At 53.3% G+C, this 24,517-nt stretch overlaps 9 protein-coding genes across 9 annotated transcripts; 5 read left to right on the forward strand and 4 right to left on the reverse strand.

Annotated features, from left to right (window-relative positions):
- Positions 1-203: 203 nt before the first annotated feature.
- On the forward strand, positions 204-3,277 carry AYO20_04397 (hypothetical protein; the record flags this gene model as incomplete). Its single annotated transcript, XM_022642693.1, has 4 exons — positions 204-208; positions 265-305; positions 368-462; positions 524-3,277. The coding sequence occupies 4 exons, from the start codon at positions 204-206 to the stop codon at positions 3,275-3,277; spliced, it is 2,895 nt and encodes a 964-aa protein (XP_022501251.1).
- Positions 3,278-4,358: 1,081 nt separating this feature from the next.
- Positions 4,359-6,188, forward strand: AYO20_04398 (hypothetical protein; the record flags this gene model as incomplete). Its single annotated transcript, XM_022642694.1, has 1 exon — positions 4,359-6,188. The coding sequence occupies one exon, from the start codon at positions 4,359-4,361 to the stop codon at positions 6,186-6,188; it is 1,830 nt and encodes a 609-aa protein (XP_022501252.1).
- Positions 6,189-7,027: 839 nt separating this feature from the next.
- AYO20_04399 (hypothetical protein) lies at positions 7,028-8,017 on the forward strand (the record flags this gene model as incomplete). Its single annotated transcript, XM_022642695.1, has 1 exon — positions 7,028-8,017. One exon carries the CDS (start codon positions 7,028-7,030, stop codon positions 8,015-8,017), a length of 990 nt encoding a protein of 329 aa, XP_022501253.1.
- Positions 8,018-8,544: 527 nt separating this feature from the next.
- AYO20_04400 (hypothetical protein) lies at positions 8,545-10,189 on the reverse strand (the record flags this gene model as incomplete). The annotated part of the gene is made up of 2 exons (XM_022642696.1): positions 8,545-8,666; positions 8,815-10,189. The coding sequence occupies 2 exons, from the start codon at positions 10,187-10,189 to the stop codon at positions 8,545-8,547; spliced, it is 1,497 nt and encodes a 498-aa protein (XP_022501254.1).
- Positions 10,190-11,489: 1,300 nt separating this feature from the next.
- AYO20_04401 (hypothetical protein) lies at positions 11,490-15,399 on the reverse strand (the record flags this gene model as incomplete). Its single annotated transcript, XM_022642697.1, has 4 exons — positions 11,490-12,372; positions 12,422-13,355; positions 13,992-14,194; positions 14,243-15,399. 4 exons carry the CDS (start codon positions 15,397-15,399, stop codon positions 11,490-11,492), a joined length of 3,177 nt encoding a protein of 1,058 aa, XP_022501255.1.
- Positions 15,400-16,020: 621 nt separating this feature from the next.
- On the forward strand, positions 16,021-17,581 carry AYO20_04402 (hypothetical protein; the record flags this gene model as incomplete). The annotated part of the gene is made up of 7 exons (XM_022642698.1): positions 16,021-16,072; positions 16,227-16,355; positions 16,407-16,412; positions 16,474-16,634; positions 16,909-16,988; positions 17,039-17,135; positions 17,189-17,581. The coding sequence occupies 7 exons, from the start codon at positions 16,021-16,023 to the stop codon at positions 17,579-17,581; spliced, it is 918 nt and encodes a 305-aa protein (XP_022501256.1).
- A 1,300-nt stretch (positions 17,582-18,881) lies between these two features.
- Positions 18,882-20,078, reverse strand: AYO20_04403 (hypothetical protein; the record flags this gene model as incomplete). The annotated part of the gene is made up of 1 exon (XM_022642699.1): positions 18,882-20,078. The coding sequence occupies one exon, from the start codon at positions 20,076-20,078 to the stop codon at positions 18,882-18,884; it is 1,197 nt and encodes a 398-aa protein (XP_022501257.1).
- A 1,167-nt stretch (positions 20,079-21,245) lies between these two features.
- AYO20_04404 (diphthine synthase) lies at positions 21,246-22,249 on the reverse strand (the record flags this gene model as incomplete). The annotated part of the gene is made up of 3 exons (XM_022642700.1): positions 21,246-21,843; positions 21,896-22,020; positions 22,115-22,249. 3 exons carry the CDS (start codon positions 22,247-22,249, stop codon positions 21,246-21,248), a joined length of 858 nt encoding a protein of 285 aa, XP_022501258.1.
- Positions 22,250-23,101: 852 nt separating this feature from the next.
- On the forward strand, positions 23,102-24,342 carry AYO20_04405 (hypothetical protein; the record flags this gene model as incomplete). Its single annotated transcript, XM_022642701.1, has 3 exons — positions 23,102-23,401; positions 23,451-23,651; positions 23,713-24,342. The coding sequence occupies 3 exons, from the start codon at positions 23,102-23,104 to the stop codon at positions 24,340-24,342; spliced, it is 1,131 nt and encodes a 376-aa protein (XP_022501259.1).
- Positions 24,343-24,517: the final 175 nt, after the last annotated feature.

Raw genomic sequence — 24,517 nt, forward strand, 5'->3', positions numbered from 1 at the left:
TGACTGCGCTTCCCATTCCAATCTTCACCATTGTCCCCTCTGACCCCGAGTCTTCCAATCGCGTCTGGTCCGCCAACATTGAAACTCCCGCGATCCTGAATTTGCCCTGTTTCCCAACCTTGACCCGCGCAGTCGGGCCAGCATTTCGCAGAACTGATGCTTTCCGCCTGGCCAGATTGACAACGTCAAGTCCTGACTAAAACATGGCGTATGCTCTAGCAACCCTTCCCTCCTTATTAGGTCGGCACTGACCACGGATTTTAGTTCTGGTGCAGGGAGCAGCGGAGGCGGGAACAACATCAAAGGTTAGATAGAGATGCCCTTGGGCCAGTTTTCTGTCCAGTCCCTTGCTAACTGCCTCTACCAGTTGTTGCCCGTTTCCGTCCTCAGAACAAAGTCGAGCTCGCAAATGGCGGCCAACCGGTCGTCCAGTTTATGGGCGAAGACACGGTCCAGCTTCAGGTAAACTGCTGCCCATCGACCTCGACCGCATCGCATAACAGCTCAACTCACACACTCGCAGTCCTCTGAAACAAATGCCCCCTTTACCTTCGACCGAGTCTTTGACATGTCCTCGCAACAAGCTGATATATTCGATTTCTCCATAAGGTCAACAGTGGAAGATGTGATGAATGGTTACAATGGCACCGTCTTCGCCTACGGTCAAACAGGTGCTGGGAAGTCTTATACAATGATGGGAGATATGGACGATGCGGACAAGAAGGGTATAATTCCTCGCATTACCGAACAGATATTCGATTCCATTCTCGTTCACGGGTCGGCGCAAATCGAATACACCGTGGGCATCTCCTACCTGGAAATTTATATGGAACGTATACGAGACTTGCTGAACCCTGTCATGGACAATCTTCCCATCAACGAAGGACCAAGGGGCCCATACGTGAAAGGACTGCGTGAAATCTATGTCAACACGGTGGAGGAAGTCTATACAGCTATGCATCTGGGACAGAGATCACGAGTCACCGCATCTACCAACATGAATCTGGAGTCGTCACGCTCGCACTCGATATTCTTGGTCACCATCAATCAAAAAGATGTCAACACCGGGTCGCAAAAGAGTGGAATGCTATATCTTGTGGACTTGGCAGGTTCAGAAAAGGTCGGCAAGACGGGTGCGAGTGGACAAACATTGGAAGAGGCGAAGAAAATCAACAAGAGTTTGAGCGCGCTGGGAATGGTCATCAATGCTCTAACTGACGGCAAATCAACACACGTCCCCTATCGAGACTCCAAATTGACCAGGATCCTGCAAGAAAGTTTGGGTGGTAACTCAAGGACAACCCTGATCATAAACTGTTCCCCCAGCAGCTACAACGATGCCGAGACTGTCAGCACCCTGCGATTTGGTATGAGAGCAAAGACGATCAAGAACAAGGCCAAGATCAACGCCGAGTTGAGTCCGGCGGAGCTCAAGCGCCAGCTCAAACTCGCTCAGAACCAGACCATGACGTTTGAAAAGTATATTGCCTCGTTGGATTCCGAGTTGCAGCAATGGCGAAAAGGCGAGACTGTCCCCAAAGAAAAGTGGGTCCCTCCGTTGGGTGGCTCAGGACAGAAATCGGAAGCCAAAGCTAGACCAGACACACCCTCGAGGGCACCTTCAGAACTTCTCCGGTCAGACACCCCCAGTCGACCCGATTCTCGGGCTGGCGAAAGATCAAGTACACCCAGTATTATCCTCGAGAAAGATGAGCGAGAGGAATTTCTACGACGAGAGAATGAACTTCAAGATCAGCTTACTGAGAAGGAAACACAGGTCGCTAATGCAGAGCGAAGCCTTCAAGAGGCTCGAGAGGAGCTCAAATCATACAAGGAAGGCGCTCTGCGGACAGCCAAAGAGAACGAGAGCATGGCAGATAAACTGAACAAGACACAACTAGAGCTGCAGAAGCTGTCGTACCAGAGCAAGGAAGACGCAATCACCATGGAGGGCTTGAAAGACGCGAACTCGGAATTGGAGGCGGAGCTGATTTCAGTCAAACAGCAGTTGCTGGACCTCAAGATGAGCGCCAAAGAGACCACAGCGGCTTTGGACGAAAAGGACCGCAAGAAGAAAGAGAAGATGGCCAAGATGATGGCGGGCTTTGACCTCGGTGATAGCGCGTTCTCCGATAATGAGAACCGTATGCGAGAGATGCTCGATCAAGTGGACGCCTTGCATGCCGCCAGCCTCAGTGGCGAAGCTCTACCGAGCCATCTTCTGGAAGATCTGCGCTCGAAATTGTTGGAATCACAGACGCTAGTTCGACAAGCAGAAAAATCCCTCAACGACCGTGCCGAGGACGAGCACGAGGACCGCACACTTGGACTGGAAGAGAAATTAGCGGCGGTGCAACAGGATTATGAAGATTTGTTGACTCGGAATCTTGGCCCTGAAGATGTGGAGGATGTCAAAGGACGGCTCGAGCAATTGTTCTCGGACCGCCAGGAAACGCAGAGCGAGCTGGTCCATGACTTACGAGATCAACTTACCCACAAGTCCCAAGAAGTCGAACGGTTACAGAAGACCATTACCGATCTCCAGTCAAGGGGTGCTGCCAATGGAGCTGGTGCGGCCAACGGCGGCACGAGCAAGACGTTGCAACAGCAAATCGCCGACTTCGAATCGATGAAGAAGAACCTGATGCGTGATCTGCAGAACCGGTGCGAGCGGGTGGTGGAGTTGGAGATTTCACTCGACGAGACGCGGGAGCAATACAACAACGTGCTCCGCTCGAGCAACAACCGCCAACAGCAGAAGAAGATGGCATTCTTAGAGCGCAACCTGGAGCAACTTACGGTGGTACAAAGACAGCTTGTCGACCAGAATACGAGCCTGAAGAAGGAGGTCGCGATTGCGGAGCGCAAATTGATTGCCCGGAATGAACGGATACTGAGTCTAGAGAGTCTGCTGGCCGACAGTCAAGACAAATTGACCGCAGCGAACCACAGGTATGTCGCCGTCATTGTCCTTTCACAAGACTTGGAACTAACAGCGGTTCACAGGTTTGAAGCACAACTTGCTGCAGTCAAGGAGCGTCTGGAAGCAGCCAAGGTATCCTCGAGAAACATGGCAACCGCTGGGCCTGGAGCGACTGGTGGGTTCAACAGCCTAATGAACGCTGGTGCACGGATAGCCAAACCTCTTCGCGGCGGCGGCGGAGCAGCATCGAATCTTGATGGAGCCAATGGTGCGCCCAGCTTACCCATTATCTCGAATCTGAGCGGATCAGAAGGCAACAAGCGGAGCAGTTGGTTTTTCAACACAAACCGGTGAAAACAGTGGAGAAACAGTGTCCTTTTGACCGTTTTCGCTGGATGATAGCGCTGATCTGGTTAGGTTTGGGGTGCATGGAGGGTGCATAGAAGGTGCTACAAAGACTGCAATCGGCATGGGGAGTGGACGTTTGATATGCTGGGCTGACTGACGGGCTACATTTGGTATGCGGAGGTTTTATGCATCATGAGCGACGGCGACCTTTTGATGAGGGCTTTTGGCTGACTTTTGATGGGATACATGACCTGAAAGATGGCCCTTTTCCTATCAACCCGGTTTTGTACATCTGTGTGAAGAAACTAGATAAATTGCCAGACTAGCAGAACTCGGAACTGTGTGTACCATTTACTGATTCTGGACGAGGATGTGGCCATACAGCACGGTGGTGTGGAGGTGCGCTGACCAGGTATATTCACCCATAGTTGGGAGGATACCGAACAATGCTAAGCATAACTCCTCGGTCTTTCTCACCAAATGCCATAACACCGAAAATGTCCTTGTATGCGCGCTGGTATCTCTCCATCAGGCAGTCCATCAGTGGAGCACCGTGGAACCTTTGTTGGAATCCTTTCTCAGTGCTACAATATACACACGAACCCTGCCACTCACCCATTCTCCAACATGGATGATACTCTCAATCTGGCAATCCTGGCCATCAGCACTACCCACTCACTGCCAGGCAGAAGCAATACTGTCAACCTCCTCCCTAGCACCATGGCCTCACGAATAGCAAACCTCGACTCAACTCGGCACTCGCGAGAGATCGTCAACCCCTCGAGACCAGGCACTAGGCCAGGGTATGGCAGGCAGGGCTACACCATAATCTCACACAATGACCTCTGAGTGCCTCCTTGCATTTTCCCTGCCGCCTGATTTGTGGAGATCGGCTTTCGGGTCTGAACAATATCCCCAGAACAATGCCGCTATTCGGGGCCAATTGCACAGCCTTGTGACGATCAACGGAACCGAGGGGGAAAGACATATAGGATGCGCCTGAGCACGTTTTCTCGACTTGAGAAATGGCATCACGGGTCTCCGAGCCTCGAATACTTCGTTCAGAATCTGCGGTTTATCATCAGGAATGTTGAGCTATACAAGGCTATTTGTGCTGTGTGCCCTGCTGCTGTACAGCATCGCTGGCGCCGCTCCAGGCAGCAGCCACCTCGGGGTGTTTGAGCAAGTCGCTGGCATTCCTGACGGCTGGTACCAAGGGCCGCGAGCACCAGCGCTCGCACGTCTCAAACTCCACATCGCGATTCGCCAGGATGACAAGCACGTTTTCCTCCAAGAGCAATTGCTGAGGATCTCCGATCCCGACAACGAGCTGTACGGCCAACATTACGAGGCCCACGAGCTCGACGCACTCTTGCGTCCCGAGCCGACAATTTCTAACGCTGTGCTTGACTGGCTTGAGGAACAAGGAATTTCGGCGACAGACGTGCAAGACAATGGAGATTGGATCAACGTCAACACCACCGTCACGCAGGCAGAGAGTCTCCTCGATACGACCTTCTACTTGTTCTACCACGCAGGAGACAAAAGCTGGCGGATTCGCACCCTCGAATACTCCATCCCTGACCGGCTTCATGCTTACATCCAAACAATCCAACCGACGACCCATTTCGCCCGTTCGCGTGCGGCCCAACAGCCCGGCCCACCGGCGAGCTCGATCCCCGTCTACGGGTCAGCAACCAAACTGAACGCAACGTATTGCAACACCACCACCTCGCCAGACTGTATCCGTGCGCTCTATGGCATAGGCAACTTCCGTGCCAACGCCAGCTCCGGCTCACGATTGGGGATTCCCGCGTTTGCCAGCCAGAACGTGCTCCGATCCGACCTGGCTCTCTTCGTGGACAAATGGGCACCATACGCGCGAGGCGCAAACTTTTCCATCTCATCCGTGAATGGTGGCGTCAACAACCAATCCACCGACGCGGACTGGGCCTCGGAGGCCAACATGGACGTCCAGTACGGTCTGACGCTCTCGTACCCGACGCCGGTGGACTTCTACAAGGTCGGCGGCAGGGGCCCATGGATCCCCGATTTGCAATTGCCAGACAAACCCGGCGTGCTGAACGAGCAGGAGCCGTTCTTGGAGTATTTGCAGTACATGGTCAACCTGACCAACGACAAACTACCGCAGGTGATCAGCATTTCGTACGGGGAAGACGAGCAGACCCACCCCGTGTCCTACATGCTCAGCGTGTGCCAGTTGTTCGCCAAGCTGGGTGCTCGCGGTGTGAGCATCATCACGTCCAGCGGCGACGGCGGTCCAGGGGATGGCTGCATGACCAACGACGGGCGCAACCAGACGAGGTTCATGCCCCAGTTTCCCGCAAGCTGCCCATGGGTCACGAGCGTGGGCGGTACGGGCCAAGTGCAGCCGGAGATCGCTGAGCGAATGTCTGGCGGGGGGTTCAGTGACGTGTTCGCCCGCCCGGACTACCAGCACGAGCACGTCGAGACGTATCTGAACAGCACCGCGGTCAAGAACAAGTTTCAAGGACTGTACAATCGGACCGGGAGGGGCATCCCGGACGTGGCGGCGCAGGCGTGGACCACGTTCCCCATCTTCCATCTCGGCCGGGAGCAATTGAGCGGAGGCACGAGCGCCGCCACGCCGACCTGGGCCGCCATCATCGCCAACATCAACTCGGCCCGCCTATCCCGAGGCCAGAAGCCGCTGGGGTTTTTGAACCCCTGGCTCTACAGCAAGGCCTTCACCAACAAGGCGCTCACGGACATCACGGAAGGGTCGTCCAGCGGATGCGAAAACGTGACGAACTCGGGCGACGACGCGCCGGGGGTTCCTGACGCTGGCTGGCAGGCGGTCAAGGGCTGGGATGCTGCCACGGGGCTGGGCACGCCGGACTTTCCAAAGCTGCTCGATTTGGCCGTGGGGAAGTGATCATGATGGCAGATAGCTATCGGGGCGATTCAGTACTCCCCGTAAGATGAGGGTGAAGAGATGAGCATTAGCCATAGTATTGTGGTGCACTGCAAAAGCGGCGCAGGCAGCACCAATATTGTTAGTCGAAGCTCAATACGCGCAGAATGCCGCTTTTGACGGTGTCATGCTTCTACGGAGTACAGCCGGGAAGCCTTCCAGATGAAGTTAGCCTACTGTGCAACTGCTACGTCACCATAAAAGCAGCACATCCTCTGCTCAGAGTTTCTCCCAAGTGCAGCCTTTGTCAGCTTTTCAATCAACTCAACAGAGCATCTCCCCGGACATCCTCCCCAATCACGCTGTAGTGCATAATGGCGTCAATCCCCCTGTCTGGCGAGCGACAGCCTTACTTGCTGATGGAGCATTTTCTTAATCCAGCAACTCACGGCTTCCCCTCGCGTCCTGGGCTGAAACGCACGCAGCTCGACGGACCTATCACTGGGTTAGATGCTGGTGACTTCAATTGCATTCGCTGTCGTTGTGAGACGCTTATTACGAAATGGGCAACGTCTCATCCTTGCACATGCGTCGATGTTTACATTTTCATGACTCCAGGGCTTGTGCTGCGCGGAGCAGTATGTCAATGGGGGTGTTGGTAGAATACGCCTGGTGAGCACGAACGCAAGGTATAAATGCGTGAGTGAGCACCCCTTGGGCAGGATGGAAGACCACGCAGTCAACTACCGGATCACCTATCTAGTGGAACAATAAACCGAGTCTCAACATCGAATCACTACCTCTAGTATAATATCAAACATTGCACAGTCTAGCCGTTCGAGCGTATTCCACTCACAGCCATGTCTGCCCCGGAAACCATGCAGGCCATCGTCATCACCGCCTTTGGAGGTCCAGAGGTCCTGCAACACAAGACCGTTTTGAAACCCGCTCCTACTTCAGGCGAAGTGCTCGTCCACGTGAAAGCATTCGGCCTCAACCATGCCGAGATGCACATGCGTAAGGGCGAATGGGACGAATGGAACCCCATCTCCGGCCTCGAATGCGTGGGCATTGTGGAGGCCGATCCTTTAGGGAAGTTCCAGAAAGGCGACAAGGTGGTCGGAGTGATGGGTGGCATGGGCCGGAATCGACCAGGTGGATATGGCGAGTTCGTCAACGTCCCCGTCGCGAACGTGGTCAAGATCAAGACGAACCTCTCTTGGGAGCAACTGGCCGCGTTGCCCGAGGTGTATTCCACGGCGTATTCGTGCCTCTTCACCATCCTCGACCTGCGCAGGGGCGAGAGGGTCCTGATCCGCGGCGCCACAAGCACCATCGGTCAAGCGGCAGTTCATCTGGCGGTGAACGCGGGGACCAAAGTGACAGCAACCACGAGACGACAGGAGCGGTTCGACATGTTGACGAAGATGGGCGTGGAAGACGCGGTCCTCGAAGAAAACCCGCTCAGCCAGCGCTTCCTCCCCGACCACAAATTCGACAAGACGCTCAACCTGATCGGCAACGTCGCCCTGCTCGACTCCCTCCGCCTCACCCGCGCGGGGGGCCGGATGCTTCAAGCCGGATGGCTGGGTGGTCTCACGCCCGTCAAGGACTTTAACCCTATGATCGAGATGGAGCCGGGCGTACACTTTAGCCTGTTCCACAGCAAAGTGCTAGGCACGGATGACTTTCCTATGGAGAAGATTCCCCTGCAAGAGATTGCGGACAAAATCGAGAGGGGGGAGTGGGACGCACGGCCGACGCATGTGTTTGAATACAGGGATATACAGAAGGCGCATGCGTTGCTGGACAGCCATGACGCGGGCGGCAAGATTGTGATTAAGCATTGAATTGTCATGGTCATAGTCATAGTCATTTGAGATTTACATTGAAATTGTCGTCCAGAGTGAGATTGCCATTAAGAATGACGATGAGATTAAACCTGATATTTTCAAGATGATATTCATGTCTAAAAATGGCACAGATATCTAACGTGGATAATGAGTTATCTTGATAGAATGAATCCATACATACAAGGTACATTCAACAGATCAGATATACTCGTACAGTCCCACAATTCCATAGTCCCATAGTCACGAGACGTGTGTGGCATGATGAGCCTGCCTCTCTGTCTCTCAATCCACTTACTTGGAGGTAGCTGCATGGATACAAGGACATTGCACTATCAAGACGGACTGGACAGGTAGATCCTGAATGTGGTGAGGTAGAATCTACTGAATATAGAATAACGAGCATATATATCTGCATATGATCTTCTCTCCTTTTCCTCTCTCCCTTTCGTTCCTCGTTCCTCTACTCCCCCCTTCCCCCTCTGTCTATCCCTCTCCCAGTTTATGATATATGATATATATATCGATTAAGCCTGCGGCGTGACCGCAAAGAGCTTGTTGAACACGTTCCCCGGGTCGTACTGGGCCTTGAGCCGCTGCAGGCGCGGGTAGTTGTCGCCGAAGATGTCGCGGGATTTTTCGTCATATTCTAGCACACACCCAAGCGAGGATCGGTTAGTTAGGTAACTAGTTTTAAATAGGTACAATGCTGGGAGGATGGAGATTTATGGGAATGAATAGTGTATCAAAAAAACCCAAGACAGGGGGGTAAAAGGAAAGAGGGGCAAAAAACTCACGGTCATAATTCCCATAGAGCATCGTGGCGCCCTTGTTCCCCTTGAGTCCCACGCCCCCGTCCACGCCTTTGCCAGCCTGCTTGGCCTGGTCCTCCAGCTCGCGCTTGAACAGCGCGGTCAAGTCCCTGGCCCACTGGCGACAGGAGGCGTCGTGCTCGGGCTTGGTCCAGATGGGGCAGACCATGCCGTTGAGGTGCCAGCCGCGGTTGGCGAAGCTGCCGGCGTCGTGCGCGACGACCTGGCTGGGGTCGTAGACCTCGAAGAGCACGAGGCTGATGCCCGTGTCGTCGTTGCCGTCGGTGAAGGCCGTGTACTCGCGGCGGATCTCCTCGACAAACCCGGCGCGCAGCGGCATCGTGAACGCCGTGCCCTTCATGCTGGCGCGCAGGCCGATCGGCGGCGCCAGCACCGTGTTGATGACCGGGTACGCCACCGTGGCCGTCGTGTCGACCACCGGGCCGATGTCGTACAGCGCCTTGTACTGCGCCTTGGCCTCGGCCTCGCTGCCAAAATAGATGACCACGGCCATCAGCATGACCTGGCCCTGCGCGGGGGGTGGTCGAGCGAACGCGATTCCGCCGGCGCCCCGGCCGGCGACCTTGGTCTTGCCGTGCTCGTCGGGCGTGTACAGGTCGTTGGTGGCCTTGACGACCTTCTCGATGTTCTCCGGCGTGGGCGCGTACATGAGCATGCCGGCGAAGACGTCGCCCTGGTCGTACGCCTTGAGGACGAACTCGGTGACGACGCCAAAGTTCTGTCCCGCGCCCTGCAGCGCCCAGAACAGGTCCGGGTTCTCCTGGGCGCTGGCCGTCTTGATCTCCCCCGTCGCGAGCACGACGGTGCATTCGACCAGGTTGTCGATGGCCAGGCCCCGCTGGCCCGAGAGCCACCCGTAGCCACCACCGAGAGTCAGCCCGCCGACGCCCGTGTCGGCGACCGTGCCGCCCACGGTGGCCAGCCCGTGCTTCACGCCAGCCTGGTCGACGTCCCCCCACGCAGCGCCGCCCTGGATGAGGAAGACCTTCCTGTCGAGATCGACCTCGACGCGCTTCATGCCGGTATTCAGATCAATCAGCAACCCGCCGTGGGTGCTGCTGACGCCGGCTGTCGAATGGCCGCCGCCCTTGACGGCCAGGTCGATGCCCTTGTCGGCCGCGAACTTGACCGCGACGGCGACCTCGTCCGCCGTGGTGGGGACGACGACCACGCCCGCGGGCTTCTCGGCCGCGTTGGACCAGCGCTTGATCGACGCGGCGTAGGATGCATCCTGGGGGGTGAGGACGGCGGCCTTGGTCGACGTCAACAGCGACTTGAGACTCGAGATGTCGTCGGCGGTGACGGTCCGCTTGGAGGATTGTGCGGTGGTCGAGCCCATAATGACCAACTACCTGCCTATGTACCTCAAGTAACTAAGTGACCTCGTGCCCAACTCGCTGTTTTATGCGATGTTATGTGATGTGATGTGATATGATGTGTTCAATGCAAGGATAGGTCTTTGGTTATCGACCAGAACACAAACCAGGTCCCTCCAAGGTATCTCTGAGGACCAGTTTGTTCAGAGATATATTAAACACCGGATAATGCTGGTTACAAGGATCTTGATACAATAGATACCTCGAAAAAGGGGTGGGTAGCGGCCCGCAGTCAGCAGCAGCCAGACAGGATATATATCACCATTCGGTACGAGGTACATGGCATCCCATAATAATGTTCTTACATATTAAATACTCAACTCCCCCTCCTCATGGGCTGTCGAGAACGGAAATGGGACCCCCTCAAGAGGCGGCTAAGGCACCTAGGACATAACTCGGTATCATACATCAAGTAGTTATGTACATAAGCAAACGCCAATCCTAATGACCCCATAGTGGTGGTTCTTCGGCTAGATGGGAGTGTTCTCCAACGCAAAACACCAACACGAACCCATCTGTACCCAGCCGTTGGCCATCCCATCCATCGCTGACTGATGCCTTGAGAACTTGGAATGCCTTGGGATGCCTCGCCCAGACCAAGAAACTCTTATCCTCATTCACTTTACTACTTACTTCATCATTTCTTTTCGTATTCAATCGTACCCTGAGTCTTGAGTCTTGAGCCTTGGGTCTTTTCCTCCCGGGTCTTGGGTCATGCATATATAGTCTTGGATTGAACGGGCTTGGGTTGAATTTACCAAGAAAATGCTCATTGAACATAGTTCGACCGTTCGACCGTGTTTACGAATACGTCGTTTTCGGCTTCTCACCATCTTACGATAGCCATCTTACTTCTCACCAGATAGAAAGGTTCCATGTAAGAATAATGGGATCATCATCAGCAGCAGCAGCATCAGTCCAAGCCATCAGGCAGCAGTATACGAAGCGACGTAACTATATTTTACAGATTACCGTCCAGGACAGCTTCAGGTCCCCCACCTCGTGTCCTTCTCGTTAACCCCGCTGTGGATTGCCAGGTCAAAGTTTGGATTCATGGCAGTGGAACCCCGAATGTCGGTGCCAGGTCCACGATGACCAAAGTAGAAGGAGAGCCTCGAGAGCAAGTTAAAAGCACCGACTGGGTATTTCTTGTTCATGTCTCATTACGATTCAACCAAAAGCTCCGTTGCAGAATATCTAGCTTCAATACATATCAACCATACCATACCTAACCACTCGGATTATGATCCCCAATCTTCGTGCTCAATTGTAATTTTGCTTCATAGTGGCCAGCAGGCTCTTCTCGTTGCCACCTTGAGAGTCGTCGAGTTGAGGAATCCTCCCTTCTCGCTCAGCTCGGTCCATAGCATCAGGATCATCAACATTGACTCCGGCAACCTCAGCCTCCACTTGTCGAATGGGTCCTTTGAACCACTTTCTAGCCCACAAGAACCAACTGCCCAAACACCATACCGCGATGATCCCCACCGCGACCGGAGTGTAATTGAGCGTCTGTGAATTAACAGGATTGAGCTCTGGCAGGCAGAAGACGATGGTAATAAAACCAATCCACAAGCAGGCGATCAGGGCCACGGGTCGTGAGGCCCATTTGAGATTGAAAGGCCCGTGAATGAAGCCCTGGGGGTTGATCACGCCGATCAAGATAGGAAGCCCATACGATAGATAGAGGCCAATGGTGGCGATCGAAGTGGCCGCCGCAAATGCGACTGATGATCCAAGACTGGGAATGGCCAGAAGGAATGCCAGGGTCGCAGCCAGCCAGATAGCACGGATGGGACTGCGGAATCGTGCATCCACTTTATGAAAGAAGTGAGGGATGCCGCCATCACGAGCAAAGCTGAACATCATTCGCGAGTTGGAGGTCAGGCTGAACAGACCACAGTGCCAAACGCACACGATAATCAGGACAAAGAGCACGATGGCGCTTGTCTTGCCAAAGACATCGACCAGGATCTGCAGAACCGGTTGACCGTAGTCCGAGCCGATGGTGGCTTGGAAATCCTGGATGCTGAATAAAAGGCATAGGATCAGAAACCATCCGAACACAGCAGAGCAGCCAATCGACATGAGAACACCGATGGGCGCCGACCAGGACGCATTTTGCGTCTCCTCGGACAGATGCGCACTATCACAGGTTAGTATTGGACCTTGTCGCTGCGTTAGAGATGGCCTACCTAGCATCAAACCCGGTAATGGTATATTGTGACATCAGGATACCAATGCAGGCAACGTAGGCTGAAGATGCCCGGACGGACCAGCCTGGATCACCAGTGCCATCGTAGAACGTGGCAAACACAAATTTGGCAGACTGATGATGAGGAGCCTTAGCCACAACCGCCACGGCGAAACTGAAAACTCCCAGAGAATGCAGAACGATGGAGCTGTTGTTCAAGTACCGCAGAATGTGTACGCCAAACGAATTGACTATGCCATGCGAGGTCAAAAGCGCCGCATAGATGCCCAGAGTTCTGCCTGCCGTTGGCTCGTAACCGTTGATACTTGCCAAGGTGGAAATCAGGCCTGCACAGCCAAAAGTGATGCCTGTGGTGACGGCGACTTGGCCCAGCAGATTGAACCATCCTGTAACCCAACTCGCGAACGGAGCCCATGCCTTGGGTGCCAGAATTGCGGCCCAGAAGTATGGCCCTCCAGCACTTGGTATCGCAGAAACAATTTCAGCCATGCCGAGTCCGACGAACATGGTGAAGAACGAAACAACCAGCCAGCCACAGGACATGACACCCGGCCCGCCAGTATTCAACCCATAGCTGAACAGCGTCGTTATACCAGTAATGACAGAAATAATAGAGAACGAGACACCAAAGTTGTGAATCATCGACCAGTCACGCTTTAGTTCCTGCTTGTATCCGAGTTCGCGCAGACGGCCTTCATCCTTGGACATGGTCCGGGCGGCAGTGCCCGCGTTCTCGGTGTCCGTCATGCTGGGCGCTCGGGCGGATCGCGGCCAACCAGCGATAGTCTTCGAGCTTGTATTCCTGGAGAATGCGGGGGTGGGACTGGGAACAAGAACTCGGCCTGTGTCTGCAAGAGCGTTGCACAGGAAAAGTCGCCCGTGAAGTCGGTCAGTCGTGTCGAGAGCTCCAGCAACTGGCAGACATCATTATCTTTATAACCCACAGCTCAAAAGATAGTTGCAAGCAGGGTTGCAGACGATCGGAGGGTTCTTAGCTCACTGATAACAATCCACCCAGCCAGAGCCCACGATCGAGGGCCAAAAGTTGGCACCCCTGTCAAGCTCCAGCTAGGCGTTCCCTTTTGAGGGATGAGCACGCGAGGTGCTCCATTCAAACACCCTCGTCATCGAACGTTATCGTTAGAATAGACGCACTTTCTGACTTCTGCATATCGGAGTCTGGACCTGCGTGCTCAGCACGTGTGCTTTCGCCTGTTGGGTGCCTGTATTGTGTTCCAGCGACCAACAATAACACAGCGTAAAATCCCTCGATAGGCCCAGGAGTGGCGGCTGGGTCAAAGATGGGCTAGGAATGCCTCCATTTCGTTGTTCGCATGGGCGGGTCTGTGCTCTCCAGTCGATCGGGGCACACCGACCACCTAGCTAGGTAAAGCCGATCATCGTCTGACTGATTTCGCCATGTCACCAATGTCACCGTATGTCCTTGGCTCATCACCACCAAAAGCTCACAGATATCCCAACGGAACAGCTCCGCACGTAGTGCCACCATCCGATCGGTATATAGAGCGCTTGGCCAGCTTCGAGAATACATTCGACGTAGGGCACTTTGCTAATTCCGGGATAAACCTCGTCCCAGTCTTCGAGAGGGGACAATTCCATTGCGGCGATGTCAATTTGCGACGTGTTTGACATGTCAATGGTTTCACCCTGCTGCTCTCCGTCTTTTACGGCACCGTTTACCCCGTCTGCTCTTCCAGCAGAGAGTACGTGAGGAGCGGGCTCATCTTCGCGTCTAGGCAGTAATTCATTGCTGTGACGTGGGGAATACAGTCTCACGTACTTTCGTCCCACAACCTGGCACAGGATATTATGGTATGGGTCGTGATGGAGTGGTGAGATCGTCCATGCTGGGCCAAACCAGATATTAGCCTGGACCTCGTTTTCAAGCTCTGGCTCATCAGAACCATTGTCGAACGGACCCTGGGCAGTATGAGTGGTCTTGGGATGACTTGTCTTCTTCCTGTGCTCCTTTGCCTTGCTCAAGGCCACTGGCGTGTCAGGTTCAGCAGGAGGAGCATCCAGATAGCAATAATCCGGGGTTGCAATGTCGTTTCGAAGAGCTGGGATCTGTTTAAAAAGATCGTGCTGCGCTAGATAGCCTGTTTGGAATTCATCTCCAATAACTTCACAAGCTTCATTATCCCCCGACTGCAGTATGTAGAGACGTAAGAATTCTTCGAAGGGCACAATCTTTTGGCTCCAGTCGTCGTCAGTGTAGCTCCGCCCAACTTCGATCGGGACGAGACGACGACCGCCAATCGTGGCATCGAGCCAAAAGGAGGTACGCTGCCATTTCTCGAGAGCTGGCCAGTGATTCATGGTATTTGTCAAGACCACAGGTTCTCGTATCTGCAGGATATGCTGAGAGAACTTTGTGAGGGTCGGACGATCCATTTGTACAATGGGAAATTCAATGGTAGGCATGGAGACGTTCGCTGCAGGGAGATGGTCGGGAGATCCGCCCAACCCAGAGTTACCGTCGATTCGCCTTCTCTTTCGTGGGCGTGTCTTGTCTTCTTCGTCACTTACACTTCCAGTTTGTAATCTAGCAAAGATGTCGTGAATCATCTGTTCCCTTCCCAACCCTCCGGCCATTATTAACGACATGTCTAATATGGACACAATCTCATCGACATGAGTTTTCAGAGGTTTGGATAGGCTCCAATCTTTCTGGGCCGGGGGGTTGATTAGGCCAAGCAATTTCAGCACTTTGGCGATACTGGTGTCAGTGTAGAGACGAAACCAACAGGGCTGGACATCCTTGAAGGGAAAAGTATGGAGTTTTTGGTCTGCTAAGCTGAAGAGCTCGTCAACCTGATCCATCACATTCTTGCCCACACCGTGTTGGAAGCATTTCTGAATAGGATCATCTTGGTCGCAACTTTGTAACTGATCTACTACTGAACGCCAGAAGGTGCCGTCTGCGTTCTCGGACATGAGAGCTGGAGAGACCTCGAGAGGCAATGATAGACTCGAGGGTGTTGGACGGTGTTTGATGGAGGCAGAGACGAACGAAAGGACGCTGGAAGAGTTGAAGTGATTGGCTGATGGATGGTGGATGGTGCAAGGGACTGAAAAATGGGCTGCCACGCAGCCACTCAACCCCCAAACCCCATATTTGGTGCAGTTGGTGCAGCCATGTTGGCGGTTGGGCTTGGCACCACCACCTCGAAGTGAGGCAAAGCTCCCCAGCGAGGTTGCAAACTAGACCGCGACTGACCTTCCAACTCCCACTTCCACGTTTCCGCCTTTCGTCTTCCCACCTTCTGCCTTCTTCACCACCGCATGCTGGGTGCATGTCTATCACTTTCTGAATTCTCCCATCTTGTCGCCCCTTTCTTGTGGCAATTTAAGTACTATCACACCTTCCGCCCCCGTCACACCCGCCTGTTTGTTGGTTCCCCTGTCCCTGCTGGGCTCTGTCGTCTCCGCCTCACTCTACACCTGGGCTTGTGTCCTGCCGGCCAACTAGGTCTATCCTGCGGCTCTTGACCACTGCATCACAGTCGCAACCTGCTTGGATCGTCGTCCGGACTTCTTTGCAGGCCCGAGTCCACCATGGCCGACGTTTCGTCTACCCGGCTCTATCTGGGCAACCTTCCGCGCAACAGTATGCTCACATCCATCCGTTCTCCCTCTTTTGGTCTTCCTGGACACTTTTACATGCTTGGAGGATAGCTGAACCCTGAACATTGAATCCTGGACCCGCTCACCGCCTGTCCCGGGACTGCACCAGTCGCTGACTCTCAGTTTCTCCCTTCCAGTCACTAAACAGGACATCGAGGAGCACTTTGGCACTCATGGCACTGGCTCTATTAAAGAGATCAAGCTCATGAATGGTTTTGGTTTTATTGAGTACGAGGACGCTATGGATGCGCGAGACGTTGTTCCAGGTAAGCCCTCTTTACCAACAGACCGACGTTAATGCGCTAACTTTCTAACAGCGTTCCGTATGGCCTCCCTCTCCCTTTCTTCCCTCTCCTCCCATGGCCCTTCCTGACAAGACAATAGATGGAACCATGTTCAAAGGCGAGCGTCTCACTGTGCAGTTTGCTAGAGGCCCGCGCCGGAAAGATGACTTCGCTGGTCCTTCTGATCGCAACGTCCCTCGACCACGTCGCACCGTCTTTCGCATGCAGATTACTGGACTGCAGCCGGACACCAGTTGGCAGGTTAGAATTCCCATTCTGCTGCATTTTTTTTTTTACAATTCCGTTTGGATTAGAGATTACCGATGGGACTACTGTACACCTTGATTCTTGGTACCCATTCCTTGGAGCTGGCCGAGATTTCATGATGCCTGGTCCTGCTCGAAGAGATAATGCGTTGAGCTCGGGATACTCTATATTTGGCTGGTCGAGAAGAACTTGTTCGGCGTTATCTCTCACCACATCCTGCTTCCTCATTCGACCTACCCTCCGCAGAAACCTGCTCACCATATTCCAGGACCTCAAGGACTTTGCACGAAGCTCGGGCCAACTGGACGTCGTCTACTCAGAGACTGGCCGTGACCGTGATGGCAAAGGGTAATCTAGACCTTCCTTCTCACTCTGCATCTGCTCACCATTCGCCCAAGGTTTGTGGAATTCGAAACCTCGTCCGACCTCAAGACTGCTGTGGAGAAACTAGATGGACAGACATTTAAGGGAGCGACTGTCCACTGCACACCTGACGTACGTATCACCTGCCATTGCCCTTTGTAATGTCACCTAACATGTTCGCCCAGATTCAAGAGGAAAGACCGGACAACCGCGCCTATCGACAGAGATCTCCGGCTCGAGGCCGATACGGACCCGGAGATGACTACGATCGCCGCGGACCTCCACGAGGCTGGAGTCCCCGAGGCTATCGTGAACGCTCGCCTGGACGTCGCCCACCCATTGACGACTACTATGACCGAGGCTATGGGAGGCGCACTCCGCCGCCACGGGACTATGGACCACCACCACCGAGGAGATACGATCCGGATCCTTATGATCCTCGTGGCCCGCCACCGCCACCGATCCGAGGCTATGGAGATCCATACGTGCGTGGTGATCCGTACGGCAGGCCCAGATCACCCCCACGCTACGGCTATCCAGGTGGCTATGGTGGTGGCTACGACGATCGACGATACTAGCGGGGATCACAAGGATCTCTTAACATCTAACCACTCCAGGTTCAAGGAAGGCCGAAAAAGCAGCTCAGTTTTCCTGGTTTGAGAGACAGACGAGGCCATGACGATGCAGGAGCCAAAGGAAAGTTTGTATGCCGCAGGAGGTCACTTACTCTGTACTTGTCGGACCCGGGTGACCACTGCGCGGAAGATTGTCACAACAAAATTGTTTCGGTGATTTCGGTTGCAACTTCAGTGCTTTGCACTATGGGAAAGGATCTCAAAGCCGGATTGGTTCAACTTTTCTCTGCGTGGACTCCTTCTGTAATGGATGGGACAACCCCCTACTGTTTCGGACCTTCATGACAGAGGTACGACATGAAAGCCATTTGATACCCGAGAGAACTTCATAAGGTCATAGTCTGGACGTCTTCTGTGTTACTCCGAATCGGACCAAAGGACACCACCGACTCTCGACCTTTTATTTTCACAGTACTGATTTGAGGCTGGCCATCAACGAGGAAACCATCTCACTTCATGGTCTCAGGAGTTCTCCGACTCAGATCTGCTTCCACCAACTTTCCCTGCGCATAACGTCTTCCAGCTTCCGTAGGTGAGTTTGACCTGCTCTATCTGGCTCTGAAGTCGCGTGGCCGAGACATTCCAAGGCTTCCAACCCCGTTCACGTCCAGATCGCATGCTACTAGCGTCTCTTGCAGCTGGACAGATCCCCTTGGTCTGCTGTAAATCCACTTTGGACCTGTCTGGTAGAGTTTGGCCCTCGAGTGATTAGAAAATAGGAGCTGGGTAAGTTCGTACTATCTCCCCCCTTCCAACCCGAAAAGTGCGTGTCTCCATGCCGCGTTGTGGACCACTTTGTAGTCCCAAAGGCATTGATTCCGTGCTTGAATGGCAGCCCTAAGCCAAGGCCGCCAACCAGTTCGAGACACGCGTAGCAGGATTGCGTCCTGATACAAACGCTTCAATATGATAAATGACGAGTGTCATCATTGTAGTCAGGCAGCTTGCATGCCTGATCCACGGGGGCAATGTTACCTGCGCTTCCTGGAGGCAAGCACAGCCAGTCCTCCTGCCAATATTATCTTGCCTGATTCCGGCACGGTGATGCGAGGTAGGACATTTTGGTCAAAAATCCAAAGTAATAATATAGACAAACAACGGCTTTGCTTCAAGGTGAATGTCGGTTCGTGGGAATCCGTCCAGCTTTTGGTCTATTGAAATTTTCAATCTCGCGGTTCCTTGCATCATGCGTTAGTATTCGTCAGAATCGTCAAGTCATTAATTTTCATGGACAACGATTCGTTCATGTCCTTCTTCCAAAGAATTTCTTTCTCAACCCCTGTGGCCTGGATGCGTCCTTGGCTCTGGTTGGATCTTCCAGGAGGTCCTTTTCCTTTTCCCTGTGCTTGCCCTTGCTGGCCTCCGAGGCTGCGGATGCTGTGTTTGGCCGCGTCCCGGGTCCCGTTGATGATGGGGGTGTGGGTCGGACAGGTAAGGCCGTCAGGCCCGGTGAGCCTCCGTCTTGATATTGAAGCTGCGGCTGTTGCGGAGACTGTTGCTGCTTCTGTTGGGAGGCTATATGTTGTGATGCGGCATGGATGGGTGCCACCGACGGATTCGATGTTGGATAGTTCGTCATGGTGGATGTGGGAATCGGAAGTGAGTCGCTGGGGCTGGGACGATGTCCTCTCTTCGATGAAGTCAAAGCGGAAGCAGCAGCAGCAGCGACAGGCGGAGGCGAAATAGGAGAAGCAACAGGAGAAGCAATAGGAGTGAGAGTTTCCTTTTGTTCTCTGTCTTCGTCTTCCTCGGCCACGTCTTCCATTTCTTCGTCTTCTTGCTCGTCCTCCTCATCTTCGGCATCATCAAACGACCGTTCCGGGTCACCGTTGTAGACGACCCACCATCCGATCTTCTCCCCCTCTGCGATCTTGTCTCTCAGATCTGCTAGCGCTTCCCACGCTTTATTCGTTAGGCCAGGGCCATCGGCGACAACCTCATCCAGGTTGACACTCAGCGCCGTGGTATCCGCTGGCGAGTTGAAGGGTGCCGGTTTGGACATGGGCAACGTTGTGGCGCGTTGTTTCCTCTGCGGAGACTGGGCAGGTTCTACTTCCGTCGCAACATGGTGATATGCTTTTGCCTGCGCTACACCAGGTCCAGCCAAACCCATGCCCGGTCCTGCCGCGATCACCACGACTTTGTCTCCCACAAAAGCGTATGGTTGGCTCACCGCGTAGGGTCCCTCCAGATCGTCCGGATTGTATTGCTCGATAAATTCCAGCCTCCTCGTCGCTGCTGGGTTCACATCGGTGTGGTCAAGTTCTTTCATTATTTCGGGGTATATCTCGCGAAAGGAACGCAGGATCTCTTCGCGCGAGTTGGAGTTTTGAATGTATTCGACACTGCAATCGTCGAGGTTGTGCAGGACGGCATGTACACGAATGCCCGTGAAGCCCTCGCGCGGCCAGCGGAAGCCATGGACAAGGTAGACGGGCATTGTTTTCTCTTTTCCTGCCTGCAGGTAATTTCACTTTGCTGCGAAACGACAGCCTTTGGGAACTCTGGTCGGCAGGATGAGCAGGACGGTGGTACGATCAAGAGGAGTGGGGTTCGGCGGTGGTCGTGGGAAATGCGATACAAAGAAGGCCAAGCCACTGCGGAGATGACTTTGGTTTTGCTTTTGCTGAAAGCGAACGATGCGTAGCTTAGACATATACACGTAAATGTGGATAAGCTAGCATGTTGAGTAGTAGTCGATGTACAGGCATGTTTCAATGGGTCTTTTTTTGTTTCGGTCGGTGAAACAAGTTGAAGACTGCTGCTTGTACGGGCACAAGCCAGGGACTCCTCCTTCCTCCGTTCTCTCACACCGATCCCGTCAAGTACTAGGGCAGAACGCAAGATCTGTGTCGCACAATGTGGGTGCAATGTACAACAGAAGAGCTGCAGCAGTCCGCCAAAAAGCTGGGCCGAGTGTGGAAGGAACTTACGAGAAGAGATCGTCCAGGGCCGGAGGGATCGGGGAAACGAGTCCCATCGAGCCTAAACCACGTGCTAAGCGGTGCTACTGCCGCTCGTCGACCGTCGACTACTTGTTCCCCTCCTCCTTATTTGCAGCCTTGTTATCAAGCGAGACGGGTGAGGGTCCAATACAGAGAGTATTCCACCCCCCTGCTAACCCAATGCAGGGACAATCTTCGCTTTGCCTACGTATCTTCACGTACCAACATGTCTGACTCTCATAGTCACTGGCCTAGGATCTAATCACCGGACCAATTGCATTCATCTCGTTGTCAAAGATCGTTTCTTGTCAAGGATCGGTCCCGCGCAGCCTGACCTTGTGATTCACTCTTGCCGGGTACATATGGCCCCGTCTACAACCGGCAATTGAGGTAGAGACAACCCAGCTTGAAGTCAGTCAGTAGAGTGGTGAAGGTTGCGCCTTAATGCACTCCTTGAAAAGGCACTCGCGCCTGAACGGCTTGATCTTCCCATCGCCGTCAACCTTGTGGTTGTTGAGAACTGCAAACTTAGCAGCAGACCTAAATGAGCGTGACTATTCACGCTTGGCTGGTGGGTTTGCCCAGGACAGCCCCGAGCTCGCCGTATATTCACCGCGTTTACCAGAGTCTGTCCACCTCGTCCACACGAGCACAGTCGAACCTCACTGGCTCCTGTCATGGTACTTCTTCCAACTCTGCTCAAAAGTCTCTGCATTTACAGCAAACTTTTTGATATAGTCCTTCTCCAACTCATGCGCTCTTTTACCAAGAAGCACGAGGCTGTGGAGCGGAGCGCCTAGATCAACATCACATAGCTCTCTTAGTGTTCCACAAGCAAATTGTTGGTCATCTGCACCGACTCTCGCACAGCCGATGGCCAAACTGTCTTCAGCATAGACGTGTTGTTTTTTCTCATCCTCTATTTCCAGCATCTGCTGGGCGCACTGCATAACAGTCATGTACCGGGGAGGCTCGTAGATCTTTCTTCCTCTTGCCATGTTCTCAAGTGACTGTTCTTTCACCTTGATGTCCAGTAACAATAAAGTGTGCAAGCCGATTGAGGCATTCTCTCGAATGCGATCGTAGAAGCTGGCTGGTCTCCAATTCTCGGTAAAGAAAACCATGGAGACAGTCTGGCCAAAATTATAGAGCTGGAGACCAGTTGCACCAATGGCATTGAGAATAGAGGCATTGGGAATAGATTTGACAGGGATAGAGAGCTCATGGGCTCGAAGGACGAGATCTGTGTGAGTTGTAGCTCTGCAAGCCTCGTTAGAAAAGTGACCAATAGTTGCATGATGTGCCATCCTACCCAAAAGGATCACCAACAACCAGGAAAGCAATGTCTGCCTTGTCTGCTCCTTCCAGGATCTCGTCGCTGGAGGACTCGACCATTTCGCGGTCCGCTACAATTACGGGTCGTCCATAGAATGACTCCTACCTTCACTGTCAGACAAGAGTCGTGTCAGCGAGATATGCGACAAACGATTCAAAAGAAAAAATGATAACGGGAAAATGTGTCTGCACATACCAACTTATCCTTTCCAACGTGTAGAATGCTAGTGTATGCCTCAAGGTAGACTCTGGCAGCGCGCTTCACAACTTCCAGTCCTTTGACAGTGATATCCGTCTCATCGGCGAGACCAAGACCAACAAGGTAGAGCATAGTGGCTTATTATCACGAAAAATGTGGTCAAGTAAGTAAGTTGACAGAAGTAACCCAGAGTAGCATCAATAAGTCTGGTGGGCGCAGACAAACGGCAAAATATCAGTGACGGCGCGGCACAACCTCGGGGAAGTCGGCGGGCAGATTGTCACTTCCAACCCTCTCAGTCTTCTCAGGCTGGCCATCCCTGTCATCGTTTTTTCATCAACCAGCGCTTCTTTCATCCTCATAGCATCAGAGCCAGGCCCCAGGCACAACAGTCGCTATCCTCAGCCTATTCGAACAAAAATAAACAGAGCCAGATCAGACAAACTGCTGAACGAAGAAACTTGACTGGGCGGGCTCAGGAGTCAGGGTAGTCAAGATGGCGGGTGAGAGACCAGCTAAGTACCGGCAGGAAATCCAGCAGGTAAGCGTCTTTCTCTGTTGTATCATGTCCTTCCAGGATAGTACCGGACCGTTGGAGACACCGACAAATCACTCCCTGGATATCAGAACTAGAAGGAGCTTGGGAGCAGGATCCATACTAGGGTACTACCTCTGGCCGAAGACGAAGTTATCACCTCTATTCCGGTGGTATTGGGAAGAACTGTGTACCGTGATCTCGACCATCAACTTTGGACTAGAAGTATTCACTTTACTTGTATCCACGAAGACGTGTCGAGTACGCCTGTCACATCGACCGGACCCTCTGCTTGATTTCACTGCCTGGCGACGGGGAAGCCCAACTTATGATGCTTGCCTTAAATATCATGCAGCTGCCAGCACAAAGCCTCAAGAATCAACAACCACCCGATCTGTTCGTCTGATAGCCACATCCAACTTGGAGCAGAATCGGAGCCCGACAACATCATGGCGGATCAGCTACTTGAGGATGCTGGAGGAGGCGCTTACGGACCTCTCATTCTCGCAAATGACCTAGACACGTCGGCAGAAGGCAGTGTGTCCCCAGAAGGAAGCCCTCGCTCTACTACTCCATCCGCTTCTGACACTCCTGGAAATGATGATGACTTCGAAAGCCCCGAAGACTTCAAGCAGAGGCTGATATATTGGATTGGACAGATGATGTTCGTGAGTGGTGAGACCGCCGAACCAAGCACAGAGACAACCTGGATGATTGAGGAAATTGTGAGAGAGCAAGTCATCGAAATGGTCAGGCACACTCGCAGGATTATCTACAACCTTACTAATTTACAAACAGCTAACACAAGCAACTGCTCTTGCAAACCGTCGAGGTTCCAAGACTATCTCAATCGCCGACCTTATTTTTCAGATTCGCCACGATAGAGCAAAAGTGTCCAGACTCAAGACCTTTCTTTCTTGGAAGGATGTCCGCAAGAATGTCAAAGATTCAGATGACAAAGGTGGAGGTGACGCTGCTGAAGTTGGCGATTTCGACGAGGTAGGTATTTCTTATATATATGTCACTCGATGGAAAGACGACTGAATGCATGCGCCTTTAGGCATCAGGAGGTGTCAACCCATCTGCACCACAGAAGACTACGACGACCAAGAAAGCCAAACTAGTCTTGCCCTGGGAGATCCAGTCGTTCTACGTTGAGCAAGTACCGGAAAGAGACGACGAAGAAGACGAGGAGGAAGAGGAGCAGAATGAAGCCACGCTCGCCCGCCTCGCTTCCGCCGACGAACGCACCAAGAACATGACCAAGGATGAATATGTCTACTGGTCCGACTGCCGTCAAGCCAGCTTCACATTCCGCAAGGGCAAACGATTTCGCGAATGGGCAGGCTTTGGTACGATCATTGACAACAGACCAAATGACGATGCAGTTGATATTCTCGGCTTCTTGACATTTGAGATTGTCCAGACTCTCACAGAGGAGGCCTTGAAGGTCAAAGCTGCCGAAGATATGGCGAACAAGAAGTTGAATGGTGGCAGAGGCGATCAAGACGCGTCGAAGAAACGGAAGCGGGAAGGGTGCAGTTTGTTCGAGATGCCTGAGGAAGGCAGGACACCTGTCGAGCCCAAGCATGTCAGAGAGGCGTTTCGACGCCTCCAGACCGTGCCGAACAAGTACAAGTTCATGAGACAGGGCTTCGCTGGGATGAGGACGCCCTTGAGGTTGATTTGAGGTCTTAAGCGACAGCGTTCAGGTCATGCATACATTGTCCCTCCAAGTCCCGTGAGAGTGTGCAGGTTGACCGTTGGGAGTCCAGGAGCTTTCCTAGATATGATACCCTCTTGGTGCTTATGGGCTGGGCCAGGCCTGGCAATGGCGGGGGTGAAGGGAAGGGCTTTTGCAAAGA

The sequence above is a fragment of the Fonsecaea nubica genome (genome assembly GCF_001646965.1).
Source record: "Fonsecaea nubica strain CBS 269.64 chromosome Unknown Scaff23, whole genome shotgun sequence".
In the NCBI taxonomy this organism is placed as follows: domain Eukaryota; kingdom Fungi; phylum Ascomycota; class Eurotiomycetes; order Chaetothyriales; family Herpotrichiellaceae; genus Fonsecaea; species Fonsecaea nubica.